The following is a 19362-nucleotide window of genomic DNA, read 5'->3' as shown; positions in this document are numbered from 1 at the left end:
GACGTATTCGTTTGTACTGTCCATGATGGAGTTAGATGTTCCCTTTTAAGGCCATATTTTTCCTCGTTCCCGAATCCCGATTACCATTTCAGAAGATGTAATAAATCCTTAATACTTAATAATATAAATTGATTGTAGTTTTGAAATTTAATGAGTAATAGATAAAAGCGAAGTTAATTATTTGATTTTATTAAATTTTAAAATATTATTATATTATGTTTAAACTATATTGTTTATAAATTACTTATTAAATTTTAAAATATTATTTTATTATATTTAACTGATTAATTATATTGGTTTTAATAGTAGAGTAAATTTTCATTTTTTTTTTTCCAAATTGATATTTGAATAATCAAAATTTCTTACTAAAATTATAAAATTTAGATACATAAACACTGAATTTTTCAAACAAATTAAAATTGTTTATATATTTAAAAACACATTTTAAATAAAAAACCGCATTTTCTATCTAATGCGTTTTAACATCTAATGTGATCTGCCTCTGTTAACGCGTCCAACTGCTGCTGCTGCTGCTGCTGACGGTTTGTTTTTTTTTTTTTTTTCAGCAAGGTGGGAAGTAAATACCACCCTATGGAAGTACATAAAACGGCTAAAAGCCTGTTTGAGAACACTACCAAGCATGCCATAATTATAATTAAGATACATAAATTTATAGCCATACTATATCCTACACCCTCTTTCCCGGCGTCACGTGTAACAGTTCCCTTTCTTTCCGCCCCCCTATTAATCTTCTCAGGCTGGAAATTTCCTATAGTTCTATTCACGCCTGGGCGCAGAAGCTGTGAGAGGGTAGTGGATTTGATCCCCTTACGTTTGGTAGCATTAGAACTCACTTTCCTGGGAAAATTAACAAATTTCGACAGTTTACTTCTCTTAGAATCCACTGTAACGGAGGTGCCACTGGCCTTAGATAAGTGCTCGATTGGTACCGGAATCGAGTGCGCTACTTCCTTTTTCTGCAGGATCTGATCTTGTGCTCTGGTCTGCCCCATTACTGGCATTTTGGTATCTTTTGTACGACTTCTTTGGAGAGGGTCTTGTGAAACCTTGGGTCCATTGCTTGACTTCACTGAAATATTGGGATCCCGTGACTTGACCTTAATCTCTGCTGCATCGAATCTCAATTGAGTCTTCTGCTTGGTGGGCTGCCTCTCATTGGACATTGCTTTCCCAACTGGTGACAGAATTACAGGAACGAATTCTCCGTCTCGAGAAATCGACACAATATTCACCAAAGCGTTCGATTTCCCGCTGATAAGGCAAACAGGAGAAATCTGGACAGCGTAATTTGAAAAAGCGACTGGCTTGGAAGACTGGCTTTCTTTTTTCTGTTTTAAACGCCCTTTGAACCTCGACCACACAGATTCCGACTTACATCCCATTTCGCTCGCCTCGGCTTCCATGGCAGACCCAAAGCAACTAGAACTGCACTTAGCACCCATGATACAGAAGAATTCGAAGCCTTTTGGGATATGGCTGCCTCACTCGTTGATTCGATTTGTTTGTGAATCTGTGTTCAATGAATGTCGATGCAGAATTTGCAAAGATGGGAATCGCGACTGTTTGTTTGTGTGTGGACAGTGCAAAGGTGAGGGAAGTGAATTTAAGATTTATAGTGGTAGCACAGGCCACTAACTTGCGTCGTTGATCACGCGAGGGAATACGGGAAAGCAAACCGCGTGGATTTGAGATAATATGTTGAAATAAATTTGAGATAATATGTTGAAATAAATTAAATTGGTCAAATTATTCGTTATCAGGTTAAATCTAGCTGTTGTTTTTTAGCTATTATTTTATCAAGAAATTTGAGTTATTCGATATTCTGTTCGGTTTATTTAAAGTGTATAAGTCAGATCTGCTTATTCAATTTATCCTGACGATGAACTTATCCTGACTATGAACCACATTAGTTCTAAAAGCGTAGACAAAAGTTTCTCCATGTGATTTTCGCCCAAAAATTCTTCAAATTGATGTTGCTAAGGCTCTCCAACTCTCGTATTATTAGAAGCACGTTTGGTTTAAAAAACATGCGCCTACTCTCTAAAAATTCAACACGTATTAAAAGCGCTCGCTCACTACCTTGATCCAGGGATGAGTTTTTGTTAATACATGTATCTATGTCTTAAAACCTAACCTCAATTATGCTCGGTCAAATGATTGATTATGAGTTTTTGTTAATTCATTTATTTGTTAATACGTAACCTGAATTATTCATGGTCAAATGATGGATTGTGAGGTAATTCATTTTTAAAAAGTCAAAATAAATATATTTTTAAAAAAATATTATAATTTTTATACATCTGATAGAATTGATCTTAAATTCCCATAAAGTATCTGGCGCTAGAAGTAATTTTTTTTATAAATTAATTTTGTTCTAAAATAAAATTTTAATTTTAACATTTCGTAAAATAATTTTCTTGTTTATATTTGATATAAAAATTATATATATATATATATATATATATATATATATTCCTAAAAACAAATATATCATTCTTCATGTAAAAATTATTTCCAGATAACAAACATTTCAATCTAAGTGAAATTGTAAGAAGAATAAAAACAATGTATACATAAATAATATCGCACTTTTGACTTTTGAAAGTATTCCTAATAAACAAACATTTCAATCTCAGTAAAATTGTAGGGACTTCTGAAATCATTCCAAAAAACAAACATTTCAATAAATTGTAGGGACTTCTGAAATTATTGCAAAAAACAAACATTTCAATCTCATTAAAATTGTACGGAAAATAAAAACAAATATATATAATATGATACTCTTAACATTTAAGATGGTATAAATAATATATAGACCTACTCAATTCTAACAACCCACACCAAAGAATTGAAAAATAAAAAGCAAATGCATCTTTGGGCATTTGATATGCCAAAATGGTGGTAAGTCAATAGAAGCAAAGGTACCTTCAAATTGTTAGATCCCCATTTCACAAACACTATTTTGCGCATGGGCTATGACGTCGTATGGACCGAATACGTCATTGGGATCTTTTAAAAACAAGTTCATGGTACTGAAAATGTGGTGCATAATTAGTTACGTTACAAGATACACCTCTCCGGATATAGAAAATAATTCTATATTTTTAGAACAAAGATATTTTTGGTAATTTTCAAAGTTATTAAAATATATATTCATTATGAATTTAATTTATCAAAAAAATTGAATGAGAACAATATTTTTCAAACTTTCTAAAATACATTTAATTAACAACATAATCTTGTATTAAAATTACACATCTCATTATACATTTTCTTCTTTCAATTTTGACCATTCAAGCCAAAAAATGATGCTGCATAGAGTTAGACACGTGATTCATGGTTATGAGAATTCAAGATTAATGAAATAAATGCTGGATTTACTTTAAAGGATTCAGATAATTAGAACTCAATTATCATGATTAAATAGTTTAAAATTTAAATATGTAAGAGTTTTATGAATTGTAATTCGTCTAAAATTTAAATATATAAGAGTTTCAAAATTTTAAATATGTAGGAGTTTCCTGAATTAGAACTCAATTATTATATCTAAATAGTTTAGAATTTAAATATATAGAAACGTCTTATTTCTCTCAGTGTTGTAAACTGTGTTATATGAGCTTCGTCATTTAAATGTGTGGGTTAGAATGAGTGCAATATTTTTTTATTATTATAATGAGTTAACATTTTAAATCTTTTATGATTTTAATAATAATGAAAAAATTGTTGTGTATTTATCTTGTTAAATTTAAATTAGAATTGTTTCTGGTTATTGTTTGTTGCATTTGCTTTTATTTGAACATTTTAGTTTGCATAATTGTATGTACCAAATCAAGTTATAATGGATGCATTGTTGGTGAAGATGATTCTAGTAAAATGGACTTCTTGGGAGAATAGTTAAAGAGAATGTACGTTTATTATAGGAGAAAGTTGAAAGTTGAGGAAAATTGACTTTATTTTTTTTAGTAAAATATTTTTAAAGAAAAAGGTTTATAAATTTGATGGAAAAGGATTTCCATAATTTGGATATCACAAAGAATGAAGGATAGTTAGATAAAAATAAGAAATGTGAGAAGAAAAATAGAGGCATAAACAACTCATGTTAGAGAGAAGATTGATGGGTAGAAGTTGTGAGAGGTTGTAATACTGTGGTGTTGAGAAGCATGCAAAAAGGAGATTGTAAAGATTGTATTATTGGTTCAAGGAGAAACTCACAGATTTAAGAACATTGCACTAATAATGACAATGTGAGAAGAGAAATGTATAAGATGTTTGCACAAGTGGCATCCTTAGATTAGTCTCAACACATTAGGAATCCAAAGAGAATGGCTAGAGATAACGAAAAGAGTGGGAAAAGGTGCTTACTCAAGATATATAAATTTTTATTAGAACTTGGGAAGAAATTATTAAGTGGAACTCAAAAGAGAAGAGAAGAAACAAAAATTAAAGCAATGAAGAACCCAAAAGAGTTGAATTAATAGAGTGATGAGAAACATTAATGGCAAATGAATTAAATAGAGGATGAGGAATATCTACATATTCAGGCAGAGATAATGAATAATGTACAACATGTGGTGGAATGCAAGCCTAAAGAGGAGACAAAACTTGCACCTTTAGCAAGTTGTGTGCAAGCGAGGTTGGAAATCCAAACATTGTGATGTGAGAACCACTATTGTCGAAGGTCCCTTTTGTGATATATGAATTTAAAATTTTGAATTTTAATTGCGTTGTAGTTATGGACCATGTAGTGATGATTGTACAATCAAATAGGAGGATAATGTAAAAGAAATTGTTGAAATTAATAATGACAACAAAAATAAAGAATAAGGTGTGATGTTTGGTTTAAATATTGGCAAAAAAATTGTAGAAGAAAAGTTAGCAATGAGCTATATAATATGCTAGAAGACGAGGATATAAAAGATGAACACAAAGTTGATGTGTTCATAAAAATGAAGTAGTTATGGAAGGTGTGACTTAAACTAATGCAAACGATGGACTAGTTACGAAAGGAGCAAAGAAGATGGGAATATCTAAACTAATGCAATCATGGACTAGTTGAAGAAGATTGCAAAGTGAATATTTTGGAAAAGAAGGTTGAGGTGGAGATGGTTTAGAAGTAGATCTAAGAAGAAATAAGTAGTATACCAATGGAGATGAATGAAAAACTATATAAAAAATAGTTTTGTTAAACAATTTACAATTGTAGAAGAGGGGAGATTACAACCATGAAGGGAGATGAAGAAAAAATGGAGTAGTAAGCACTAATAATAGTGCAAAGAGAAGTGATTGGAGTAGTAAGCACTAATAATAGTGCAAAGAGAAGTGATGTACTATGAGTTGGAATTGTAGCAGGTTGCAAGAGTAATGTTTTAGATAAGTACAAAGAAAACATGACAACATTTCAGATAGTCTTTTCTTGGATTTGTGCTTGCCTGGATAGTTGGCACCAAGCTCATGTTTCTTTTTCCTTTGCAGATCTGATAAGCTCTACAAAACCATTGAATTCACTTGTGTTTTCTTTTCTTGTAATCTCACAATATTTTAAATGTCCTCCTTACAAATTCTCAATTCAATTGGGCTCAATCTCTTAAGAGTATATATCCAATAAGGAGAATTTTCCTTTGACCTCTTCCCAACTAGTTCCTCTTCCTAATTATGATGAGATATAATTGTACCATATTGTACCATTCTATCACTCATTCCTCTATTTCTTGCTAGAAATTGTGTCTCCTTATCTCTCTCTCTATTTTGTCACACACACAAAATTGTCAGTTAAAATTGACATGAATATAGAAGTTTATTGCTTTGGTCTCTCAGCATAAGCATGTTGATCTAAAGTTGTTCACATAATTAAAAACCAATTCAATTATGACATATCAACATTCTATCAAGGTGAGCAACCACATCAACTGTAAATCCAAAGAAAATTATCATATGCAATAATTAAATTATTGTATTAAGTTTTGTGCATGATCCTCTTCATGTCTCGTGCTAAACCTAAGCTCTGATACCACTCTGTAACATACCTTCCCACCCCGTTGTCTTATCTTGGGTTGTGGGAGGTGTTATCTATTCTCTTTGACATAATATCCAAGGTCTACTATGAAGATGGAGTCAGACAACCTCTTTTTCTCAAAGACTTCTAATCTCAAAACAAACACCACCATTACCTTCATCTCATTCAATATAAGTTTCACCTCAATTTGACTCCTAGATTGAAATGTATACCCATCAGAAGTTTATCCATTTAAATTAGGCCACATCATCATTATTCTTTATGTGAAATCACATGGTCCCTATCTTCCCCTTATGGCACTACCACATCAACACAACATGAGGTCCACTAATGCTCCACTATTCTGAAAGTGTATCTGGCCTTAACTCGATCTAGGCTTGCACTTTTATGGAATCATCTATCATATCAGGATCCCCAATGGTCCTAAAGCGAATGTGAGGTTAATCCAAGGTAGGGCCCATTGTTAGAAAATGTAGCAAGAAAGGCTCAATTTGACCTTAGCCTTAGTCAAATTGAGTAAATCGAATTTCATAATGAGCAAGAGAACTTGGAGGAAGTTAACTAGTGTGGCATGGCTCTTGTCACTCAGTTAGCTCAGTAATTCGAGTTAGTGGACTTGTAGTTTAGCCATGCATGTTAACCAGTGTGGCATGGCTCTTGTCACTCAGTTAGCTCAGTAATTCGAGTTAGTGGACCTGCAGTTTAGTCATGCATGTGTGATTGTTAAATTTTAAAAATATAGTTCAATTATTTTCAGTTAACTGACCTCTAACTATTGATAGATTCAATTGAAGGTCAGTTGTGGAGTGGAATAACAGTCTAACTCAGAGACCTGTCAGTTAACTGATCAATCAGTTCAAAATAGCTCATGCATACATGGAATTCAAATTCTTAGCTGAAGTGGATGAGACAAAGGCTAGTGTAACATGGATTGTATATTGGTTGAGTGTACAGTTGTTGCATGCAGTCAGAAGATCAATCCCTTGGAAATTGCATAAGGAAATATGGACTTCCCTATTGTTTGGGAGCTCGATTTTTCTCAGATTTACGCAAGGAAATAGGAGGCCTGGTGAGAAAATAATTGGCTAAGTGTTGGCGAAATTTTCTCATTAAACAGAGAGAACAATTATTCTTTTGCAAGTTGAGCTCAGAGCAAGAGCTAGTAATTGTAATAGTTTCTCTATTCAACTTATTAATGCAAAGAGGCTTGTGGGTTTTTTTTCCTAGTTGGATCATCTAGAAATCACTATGTATTTGTGGTTTTGCTTATTCCATGTTTATGCATTTTGTTCTAAATTGTGATTTCCATTTCGGATATTAGTAGAGTAGAATTGTGTCTCTTGTTTTTTAGTTTGAAATCTTGAGTACTGGAAATATCTATCAAATTTCTACACTCACCATTTGACATACGACCTAGGGCACATCCGAGCTTGGACCTAGGTGTACACCCTTTCCATACCTAGATCCTTGGAGATGCAGGTTATTAAAAGGAATTTGAAGGTAGCACATGACAGGAAGAAGATTTATGAGGATCAACATAAAGCATTGAAGGAGTTTCAGGTTGAGGAGCATGTGTACTTGTGCATCAAGCCCAAGAATATCTTCTTGAGGATTGGGCCATGTCTCAAGTTGGCACCTCAATATTGCGGTCCTTTTGAGATCCTTGAGATGATTGGAACAATGGCCTACAAAATTTATTTCCCACAATTGGTCAAAGTCCATGATGTTTTCCATGTTTAATTGCTTAAGAGATATGTACAAGATGTTGATCATGTGATTGATTGGTATGTATTGCAGGTGGAACCAAAGGAAGAGTTCCAACCATAACAACAACACATATTGCAATGGAAACAAATCATTCCCCGGAACAAAGAAATAGAGAAGGTTAAAGTGCAGTGGAAGCACTTTGGGCCCAATGGAGCTAAATTGAAGATGGCCGATCAAATGCGAGCATTATATCCTTCTTTACTTGTTGGTAGAAGCAAATGATTTTTTTGTATACATGTGTGTGTGTGTGTGTGTGTCATTATAATTATTACATTGACCTTTGTTTATAAATCTCCAATAGGCAGTATGTTTTGTTGTCAACGTTTTGTATGGTCATTAGTATCATAGAACACTAAATATCGTGTCCCCCCAAGGGGCAGGGGTTTGTAACAACCCTGGGTTAAGTTTATATTTAAATAAAATAAGACCAAGGTCATGGGACACGTATTTCAAGATGAATGGAGGGAGAAAACATTACATTGGGAATCACTTATGGTTTATTATTGGCTATGGAAATTGGCATTGACATTGGAAAAGGACAAAGGAAATAACTCAAACATTCATGTACATTTCTTCGTGGTAAAGAACAAGTGGAATAACCTTACAGGGAGCTTCTCATGCTTCCATAAGTAGCTTTTTGAAATGTTGGTCTTAACAATGGTTTATTGCAAAATGTTGATGTTGTATATCTAATGTTTATATGTGTTGATTCATGATCTTATATTATTGTTGTTGTTCATCTAGTTCTTTGATGCATGCTTTGCTAACATCTTCATTGGTGAAGAGGATATATATGTGTGTGTGTGTGTGCGTACATGCTATGGTGATAAAATGTTGACTAATGTTCTGGGGGAGCATATTCTATACTTCTAATGGCTCATTGTTGGCATCATGGGCACTCCTTATTGCATGATGTTGACTATGATGAGCTCATATTATTGTTGTTGATCTATCTTCTTGCATTAGTCACTGTTGATCGACATTTTTACTGATAAGAAGGATATCAATATGATTTTGTCAACATGCCTTGGTTTATATTTGTTGAAGCTATTGATGATGCCACATTATTATTGTTATTGATGAAAGAAATAAATGATATGAAATCCTCATTGTTGATGATCATAGACACTCTTATGATTACTAACTAGTTCTATGCATTCTCATATCTTATTGCTCAGTCTTTATTACTGTTGCAAATAGTCTTCGTCTATATATATATATATATATATATATATATATATATATATATATATATATATCCATTGCTGCTATAAAGAGTATCTATGGATAGCATGGATTAATCTCATGTATGTATTTTGGTGAACGAGTCATGGAAAGCCCCATATTGCAAACATTGTAAAATTTAGTCATATATGGGTTATTGGGATCAAGTCATGTCATGTATGTAACACCATTTTGGGTGATTGATGTAAACATGGGATCATAGAGTCATTGGTTACAAGAGAGGTCATATGTGCAAATATATCGTTGATGTAAACTTGGCTATAATATGATGATTATGAAACTACTGCAAATGACATGAATATTGGTACATGTATTGCAAAGATGAGGAAGTGTATTGACAATCTTGCCACATGTTTACTTTGAGAAAAAATGAAAGTATGAAGTCTGAAAAGTATACATGACCCCTGTAAACAAGAGTTAAGTACATATGCAGGTTTAATGAATCAAAGTCACATACATAATCCTAACCATGGAAAGTAGAAAACCAGGAGTTATTCTCATGGTAATCACCCATAGTATTGTCTCGGCAACGTCTATTTGATCCTGTCAATAATTACAGACAACATTACCAAGGGATTTTCCTATGGTATTGGCAAGGAAAATAACTATATAAGGAGAAGGAGATCAAGGAGTTAAGTGTGCAATGTAATGGATCATTGCTGTGTAATCTGATCTATGACATGTGTGCACCAGGGAGCAAGGATAAGGCTTAGATTTGAGAGATCTGAAGACGTGTTGAAATATATGCTTGATTAATTTTACTTGTTGCAAAATGTTTGAATTGCTAAAAATGCAAGATTTGTGGTTATAATAGAACTCTGATTTGGATGTATGTGTAGAGATATATGTTTTTGACAGAGTCTACATGCAAGACAAAAATAATGTTTATGGAGAGGGTTTGATGTGTGTTAAGATATGTACGTTGTTTATTTTCTGGAATGTCGCGTACATATGTGGATATGCCTTAGAATAACCACGTATACCGTCTAAGTAAATGTCATTTGATTAATTATTTTGTTTGTTGATAATTATGGTCCTATCTGTTATTGGTAATGATTAACAAAGCTTGACAAAGTTTCAGTGATATATGGTTTCTTATCAAAGACTGGTGAAAAATATGTTTTGAGATATGTACACACGTTTTATGCATAAGAAGCATGTATATGCGTGCATCTATTTAATGACAGTCACGTATATGTTCTAGGGTTTGAAATGTCGCTTGGTGATGAAAATTAATTAGTTATGTATTATTCACTACTATTTGTCAAGGCTGTCTTGATTAGAATGATTGTTGTCTGATAATGTAGATTGATGATTGGTTATTGACTTTGAGTTTATTTAGTGGGTTGATTTAGTTATATCTTGGTATATTGGTATGATATGGTTATAGTGATTCAATATTACTATTCAGTAGTTTAGTATTCAATATTTGGTTTCATAATGGTTAATTGGTATTGCGCATAATGTTGGGTGTGGGTCTAGTTTGAAAATTTGATGAAAATGGCCTACATGCTTTGATGGTTGATTGAGATGGGTGGATCCAGTATCAAATATTATGAAATGTGGTCCATGAGGTGTTGAGGATCGTAGCCTTCAGTGAGGGACTTGATGCTTCCTTCCAGTAAGAGCCGATAAACTTGATTAGGGGTTGTAGCCCCCTTCTAGTAGGAGCTAGAGAACAAGTGGAGGTTGTATCCTCCTACAAGTAGGAGCCTGCATGCTAGCAAGAGTCTGTGCTAGTACAAAATTGCAAAAATACTTTCTTTATAATAAAATAAGAATACCTAGATGAAAACAACAATGGTTTTCTCCCACATTGGGTTTCCAACTAAAATCCCAATGTCCTTATGTGTTGATGTGTTGCTTATCTATTATTGTTTATCTACTCTTTACTACTCATGGTTACTGCATCATGAATGACTAAAGAAATAATGATGCAATGGTTAGGTTAAATCACTGATGAAATTTATGAAAAATTAGTAATCTGCACATACACATTTTTAATTCATTAATGGCACGTATACATGAATACAATAGCATACACTTATTTGAATTTGAAATTGAATTCCAAGTTAAATAAAAATACTCATTCAACGCCCCTCCCCGCCTCTCAATATTTTTATGAATAATCTAGAGCGATGGTAGGAGGGAAGACATGTGAGTTTCCCAACTTGGGTTTTAAGAACTCCCCTAAGTCAATTCAAAGGAGAGACTGTTAGGTAAACTTGACTTAGGCATATATTCAAAGTTGTTTGGTCTAAAATACATGGTTTTTGGGTAGATGGTATTAGTGACCCGTTGTATTGATCCATGATATTGGATGTAATGAAGCCTATAAATAGGCCTATAATACTCCATTGTAAGCTTGCAAGAAGAGATAAAATATTGGGATCACTCAGCTAATAATGTGGCTATATTTGGCCAAGATGTAATTTAAGCTTCATGGTTGGATTCTCCCTAGTTTAGATTTTCCTAGATAAATCCTATATGTGATTTATATGTTTCTAGTTTATGTTTATTAGTTGTTTATCTCTAGCATATCATTTATCTCTCACATTTTAGTGGTATCATAACTAGGGTCAATCTAAAATCTTTGAGGGGAGTGGTCAAATGTTGGCATTGAAGCATATGGAGTGCCACATGACACAACTACCAGAGGATAAATTTTAAGTGTGAGAGGGAAAGTCTCTCATAGGAAATTCTGAGTACAGAAGTAACAACTAAGAGAGCTACAAATGGAGATTAAGGTTGAGCTGGATTTGTTTACAACTAAAGATTTTGTGGCATGAGGAGAGCACCTGGTGTGAGAAGGTGATAATGTGAGAATGGTAGCATAAGTGCAGAGGTAATAACAAATACACATGTGCATGCGCGTGCGCCCACAAACACACACTTTGAAGATGGAACATTTTTAACTTCATATAAATGAGCATATGATTGTAAAAGCTAGTCAGATATGCATACCCATGGTAATTTCTAGAGTGATAAGGGGCCATGCAAGTTTTTCAAATTCAATTCAAATAATTTCCCCAATTCAACCCTAAAATGGGGATAAAGTCAAATGAGTGTAGTCTACAATCTTGGTTTTTGGGCACATGGCATTGGTGACCGTGGTATGTTTTCATAGTATTGCATGTAATTAACCCTATAAATAGGTTTTGGATAATCCATTTTAAGGTTCCTTTTGTCCAAAAGTAACAAATCTAATACTTTTTGGTTTCCGATTTAGGGTTTCCAAAATGAGTATGTGTCATGATTTATGTGGTTTCCATGTATATTCTATTATTACTAATTTATTGTTTACCTCTTGTATTTTATTCTTATACATTGACATGTTTCTTTTTATATGAATAAAATGTGTAACACATAATTTTAGGTTTTAATATATAGTGTTTAAAAAAAAATTATTGTAGAGTGTCATGATTGACATTACAACAATAAAATTATATAATTTCAAATGATATTTAAGCTTAATCTAGTATATGGTTGAGACTATATCAAATGGTTATGTTCTTTTAAATAATCTTTACCTTTCACCCAAATATTACGTGGATTACAATTTAATCTTCTATCTTAAAATTCAATTCAATTAAAATAAATCTTTACCATTCATAATAATTTATATATGATATAAATGCTTTTGGATAATCAAATTTATAAGAAATTTTCAATAATAATGTTATTATATTTATTGTTTTATAATATAAAAAATATAAATTTTATAATATATTTAAATTTAAATTTAATTAATTAATAATAAAATTATAAAGAAATTTTTAAGTTTAATAAAATTAAATATATAATTTTAAAAAATATGATTTAAATAAATATTATAATTAACATAATTATTACACAGTAAGGTGTTTCTCTCTGCAAAGAACCCTTTCAACTGTCACTCACTCTAGTGACACTCTACGCTTGTTGGCACCATTGATTTGGTGTGTTAGATGATTCAAATATTATGCGCCGTCCAATGCAAGTTTCGGTTATTTGGGTTAGTTAGAGTATGCACATTGATTTGAATTATCCGCCGTGCCATGCAAGTTTCGGTTGTTTGGGTTAGTTAGGGTACGGACATTGATTTGGGAATTCAGATTATTTTTCGTGGATGCAGAGCGTTTTTCAGTGGATGTATCAGAAACTGGAAGACTCATGGAATGAGCTTCATCCTTACATTACAAACATAGAAATTTATACACAGATCCATTACAGCTATTCACTTACTGCTATTTATTATCTACTTAAATCTATTGACTATAGCCGCTTTTCGTCGACTACAGCCGCTCTACGCCGACTAATGCCATCATACGGTCAGGCGTGATTAATGCTCTAACACCTCCCCTTAATCACGAGGACCTAAAATTTAACTTGCCTGTTGGTCTAAGTCTCAGCGAGGCTTACAACAAAACATTTCATTTTTTACTTCTTGCTAAGGGGTCCTTGTTTGTTCCAACGAAGGCTCTTGTGAGCTCTAAACATAAACAAAAGACCGCGGTGGCTCTCTCCTCATTTTGTGGCTGGAACACAGAAATCACATTCAGTAGACAGCTTCAACCAATTTGACCTTCACCAACAACTTCAACCAATTCGATCTTCACCAAAGCCTTTACCCGCTGCAAACCGATTTTTCTACAGCATTCAAAGAACATGAAGAACAGAGAGCAACAACAATGTTCCAATCTTCACAGCACCACAACGCTACTCAAACAGTCATCGACTCAAAATATAATTGTCTAGCAGTATTAATGCAGGTCGCTTCTCCAAGAAGCTCCTCATGGCTCTAATGCTTAACACACAGTCTCCTCCAAGATTCACAACAACGGCACTTCTGCGGCTCTCAACCTCTCAACATACAACGCCCTCTTTTCCTAGCGCTTCACAGCTCCTCCTGGGAAATCCGCAGCTCCTTCAACAAGCGGCTCTCCTTGGCCCTCCAGGCTCCACACACGGTGCTTCAATGATTCTCTTTCAACAACACTCTGCAACAAACAGCTTTTAAAAAAAATACTCCAGGTGGCACACAATCCACCACTCTTCAGACACAAATGGGATCTCGCTCCTTGAGACCTTCACACTACTGAGACCTCTAAGCAGCCCAGCAACACAGGACTCAACGCGTCCTCAACACACAAGATTTGACATGGTGATTGACACCCTGGCAGACACACATCAAGGCTAGCCACACCGCTCCGCCTCACCTCACATAGTCTGCACTTAACACAACACTCTTCTAACTCAGATCCTACCTTACGCAAGCACCATTGGGCCTTCCTCACAGCTCACCTGAGTGAGCCAACAACTGGCTGAGCACACAGCTCCCAACTCGATGAGCACACAGCTCCACCACACGCACAGCTACAGGCACAACTCCTTCTCAAGTTCACAGCCACACCATAACGCAACACAGTTCTTACAAACATATCTCTCCAGGCGGCAACAAACTCAAGTTCAAACCCTCAGCTCTGATACCATATCAGAAACTGGAAGACTCATGGAATGAGCTTCATCCTTACATTACAAACATAGAAATTTATACACAGATCCACTACAGCTATTCACTTACTGCTATTTATTATCTACCTAAATCTGCTGACTATAGCCGCTCTTCGCCGACTACAGCCGCTCTACGCCTACTAACGCCATCATACGGTCAGGCATGATTAATGTTCTAACAGGATGCACGTGCAGAGGGTTTTTCAGTGGATAGAGAGGGTGAACTGTCTCGCAAGGTAGGCTCATACAAATAGGAATTCCTTGTTAGTGTGGACTACCGTGGAGCTTGAAGTCGAAGGAGGGAATGCCTTGTCAGTTTGGACCCGACCGTGGAGCTTGAAGACGAAGGAGGCATCTCAGAATCCATGAAGTTGACCTGATAAAGGGATTTCAAAGCTCGCTAAATCGTAACGACAAGGTTCTTCAGGTCAGTCAAAACAACTCCTTTACATCACCCCGTAGAATTCCACCTTCGATGGCAGCATCCATTTAACACCTTTACTTGGCTTCTTTCTAAAATCTCCGCAACAATCTCTTGAACCCATGCCATAATCCCTGCATCTTTTAGACAATCCTTGCAATGGATTCTTGTTCTCTCGGGTAAGTGATTTACTCCCATTTCAAACTTTGAACGAGTTATTGCCACATTCAAATGATTTTCAAAAGATGCATCTGCTGTGATAAATGGTAGATTAATCTATGTCTCAGAAGAACATGACAGCTCCACCTTCGCTTTCTCTACAACCACGTGAAGCCTTTGTAGGGCTAGCTTATCCTGGGATAATTCATTTTTTTCCGTCTTTTTGAACTCACCAGCTAAATACTACCTTGGCTCGTTCGAATGAATTACAGATGGGCGCAAAGATGTCATACGAACTAATATTTCTGACTTTGTCATCCGGGATGATAATTCCCTTGTACGGGATGTCGATTTGGAAACCTTTGCACGATTTCCTGTTCAAAACATATTTGCTATAGTTGCTGAGTAGACCCTCATAAGTTTCATTTGATATTAAAGCACGTGTCCACAGGTATGTAAGTGTTGAGATTTTCTGTTTGGGATGAAATAGGAAAAATCTCAGCTGGTGACAACAATAGGAATTCAGGTCCTAGATTAACTCCAGGTTGTTGGGAGGGAGTTAATGCCTCCTATATTTGATGTGAGGGAATTAATGAGGCTGTTAGATTCTCTAGGCTATATAACAGGCAACCATTCGGATGTTTGCTAAGAGAGTGTGAGGATTTCATGATGTAATCTCCTAATTTGATTAATAAACTTCTGATGCCTATGTTTGGTGGGCGTAGCCCAGATTGGTTGGGTGAACCACGTTAAAAACTGTGTTTATGTGTTTGATTTATTTTGCTGTGTGTTTTATTGACTTGTTGTGCCTCTGAATTCCAACAATTGGTATCAGAGCATGTTGGAGGTGCCTGGAGAAGCTAACTGGAGGCGCTGCGTGCGTGACTGCTGATGCTGGCGGACTGTGCTGGTGCGGGCGTGAACCTGCCTGCGTGTGAATGCTGTTAGCGCTGAGACAAGTTCATTGCTGTGCGTGGAGCATATCATCGTTTGCTGTGTGGATACGTGGAACGTATCATCCTTTGCGTTGCTGGAGGTTCTGTTACTGAAACGTGGTGTTGTCCATCACATGGTTTCAATCAGATAGAAGCAACGTGTTGCTGCATTGCCGCAGAGTTCACATCCTATATAAAACTTTCTGCTGCGAAAGCATTCCACGGTGGAATACCTTGCTGCCAAAAACGTGAATAACTGAAGGTGCGTTTTGCTGTGCGGTGCGCCGAGAAGGTATGTCTCTCATACGTGGAGCGTTGATCATTGCTGCTTTGTAAAACGGTGTTTCAATGTTTGCAACGATGGTAATGGATATAAAACAGTGATATAAAACAGCGTGTAAATGTATTGAAAAACGTATGCGCAGTCAACAACGTTGATATGTTTTAACACGACGTTGATACATATGTTTTTGAAACCGGCGTGAATAGATTTGAAAACAATAATAGCGTGGATATATATGTGATAGCAGTGTGTATATATATATTGAAAAACAACGTGGGCATGGGCTTGGAAATATATATATGCAACAGCGTGGTCATGTGAATTGGACATATATATAGCTGCAAATTGGGTTCCTTTTTTGAATTGCTTTCATATTGTGAATTGGTAATTGAATGCACTTGAACGCATATTTGTTTTGCGTGTGGGTTTTTTGTTTTGCTGTGAGCGCCGGTTTTCTGAGGAGCTACATAAAGCCTGAACTTTGCTTACGGATATATGAAACTGACAGTGGCAAGAATCGTTTGCAAACTAAATTCTGGTTGTTTTATATATATTTGCTGGTTGTTTAAAACAGTTAAATAAAGGCAAATAGAATAAAGACAGTTCTCATATAAGTGCAAAGGGCAGTTTAAAAAAAAATAAAAAGGCACAGGTACAAAAGGCATAGGCAGTTTTTCTTTGTTGTGTAAAAACAAAGGCATAGGCAATTTTGTTTTTTAAATTGCTGGTATTTCAAATTGAAATTGGAGATTCTTTGACGAGATGGCCAAAACACAGAGTGCCCGTTTTGAAATAGAGAAATTTAATGGCAAGAATAATTTTGAGATCTGGAAGGTGAAGATGCACGATCTGCTGGTTCAACAAGGTGTGGCGAAAGCACTGTTGGGGAAAAACAAAAGACCTCCTTCCATGACGGAGGATGAATGGGATGAGATGGACGATAGAGCTCTGAGCGCAATTCGGTTATGTCTGGCGGACGATGTTCTGTTCAACATTGTGTCAGAGAAATCCGCCGCAGGCTTGTGGTCAAAGCTTGAGAAGCTCTATATGACGAAATCTTTGACAAATCGGATTCTCCTGAAACGGCAACTTTACGGTTTGCGGATGAAAGAAGGTACCTCAATTGCTGATCACCTGAATGTTTTTAATACCTTGTTGGTGCAATTAGACAGTCTAGATGTGAAATTTGATTCAGAGGATAAGGCAATAACTCTATTGTGTTCATTGCCTGAATCCTGGGATCACTTTGTTACTTCCATAAGCTTTAGTACATCAGATATCCTTGAATTTGACGATGTTGTTGGAGCCTTGTTGGCTGAGGAGACGAGGAAGAGGTCGAATGCAGACACCTCTACATAAGAGGTAATGATGGCCAGAGGTCGCTCACGAGAGAGACACTCTGGGGGAAAGCATAACGACTCTCGCTCAAAATCCAAAGGAAAGAAGCTAAAGATGAAGTGCTGGCATTGTGGCAAGGCTGGACATCTGAAAAAGGATTGCTGGAAGCGAAAGCAGGCTGCTAAAGAAGGTTCTTCGACAGAAAAGAAGGAAGCCAACACCTCAGATACAGGTTCAGTATCCTGTTCAGGTATGAGTGATGAGGTATTGTCAGTTAATATTTCAAAACATGATCAACATTGGTTGTTAGATTCCGGGGCATCTAACCACATGTGTATTCATAAAGATTGGTTTAAAACATATAAATCAATTGATGATGGTGTTGTGTACATGGGTAATGATATAACATGTAATATTGTTGGGATTGGAAGCATACAACTACAAATGTTTGATGGCACAACCAAAATATTAACTGATGTGAGGCATGTACCAGATTTAAGGAAAAATTTGATTTCATTAGGAGCACTTGATTCAAATGGATATAAAACTGTAATTCAAGGTGGAGTTATGAAAATCTATAAAGGTATTTTACTAGTGATGAAGGCTAAGAAAGTAGGAAATCTATTTCAGTTAGAAGGTAGAACTGGGTCAGATCATGTGTCTGTGTCTGAACATGACAGTAGTTCCATTCACTTATGGCATCAAAGATTGGGGCATATGAGTGAAAGAGGATTGAAAATTTTCGCTGACCGAAAGTTACTTCCTCATCTAAGATCTGGAAAATTGGATTTCTGTAAACATTGTTTGTTTGGTAAACAAAGTAAACAAAAGTTTAAAACAGGCAAACATACTAGTAAAGGCATACTTGATTATATCCATTCAGATGTGTGGGGTCCAACCCCTACAGCGTCGTATGGTGGCTCGTCGTATTTTGTATCGTTTATTGATGACTTTTCTCGAAAAGTATGGGTCTACATGTTGAAGAGAAAGTCTGATGTTTTTACAGTTTTCAAGCAATTTAGAGCATTGGTATAAAACAGCACTGGTAGAACTATAAAATGTTTAAGAACTGACAATGGTGGTGAGTTTTCATCCAAGGAGTTTGACAGCTATTGCAAGGATGCAGGGATCGAAAGACATAAGACCACGGTTTATACTCCTCAACAGAATGGAGTTGCTGAACGCATGAACAGTACTCTTCTAGAGAGAGCAAGGTGTATGCTGAGTAACGCCGGGTTGCAAAAGGAGTTGTGGACGGAAGCAGTGGCAACAGCTTGTTATGTGATAAACCGATCTCCATCAACGACAATAGGCTGCAAGGTTCCGCAAGAGGTATGGACAGGACACCCTTGTGACTATTCTAAACTCAGAGTGTTTGGTTGTGATGCATATGCTCTAGTGCCTAAACATCAGCGAACTAAATTAGATCCGAAATCGAAAAGGTATATCTTTGTTGGGTATGGTGATGGAACAAAGGGATTTAGATTGTGGGATCCTACTACCCGCAAAATCATCATCAACAGAGATGTAAAGTTTGATGAATCCTCTCTTGTACAGTTAGATGTAGATAGAAGATTGAAACAGGATGATGTATCTGATTTCCAGCATATTCAGTTTGACAGCATTTCTAATGATAGTCATAATGACCATAGTTCAGATTCTAGTCATGAACAGGTTTCAGAATCAG

At 35.5% G+C, this 19362-nt stretch overlaps 1 protein-coding gene across 1 annotated transcript; it reads right to left on the bottom strand.

The window, feature by feature from the left end:
* Positions 1-479: 479 nt before the first annotated feature.
* LOC149232719 (uncharacterized) lies at positions 480-1575 on the bottom strand. Its single transcript, XM_089381987.1, has one exon. The coding sequence runs from the start codon at positions 1461-1463 to the stop codon at positions 480-482; it is 984 nt and encodes a 327-aa protein (XP_089238113.1). The 5' UTR covers positions 1464-1575.
* Positions 1576-19362: the final 17787 nt, after the last annotated feature.

The sequence above is a fragment of the Pinus tabuliformis genome, chromosome J, assembly GCF_031772625.1.
Source record: "Pinus tabuliformis cultivar Carrire ecotype Pingquan chromosome J, CPIR1, whole genome shotgun sequence".
Lineage (NCBI taxonomy): Eukaryota > Viridiplantae > Streptophyta > Pinopsida > Pinales > Pinaceae > Pinus > Pinus tabuliformis.
Note: the sequence above shows the minus strand (reverse complement) of the source record. Positions and strands in the feature narration are given on the sequence as shown.

Bases quoted from the DNA above. Each gene is read 5' to 3' on its own strand.
- LOC149232719 (XM_089381987.1), bottom strand. From the start codon at position 1,463: ATGGGTGCTAAGTGCAGTTCTAGTTGCTTTGGGTCTGCCATGGAAGCC.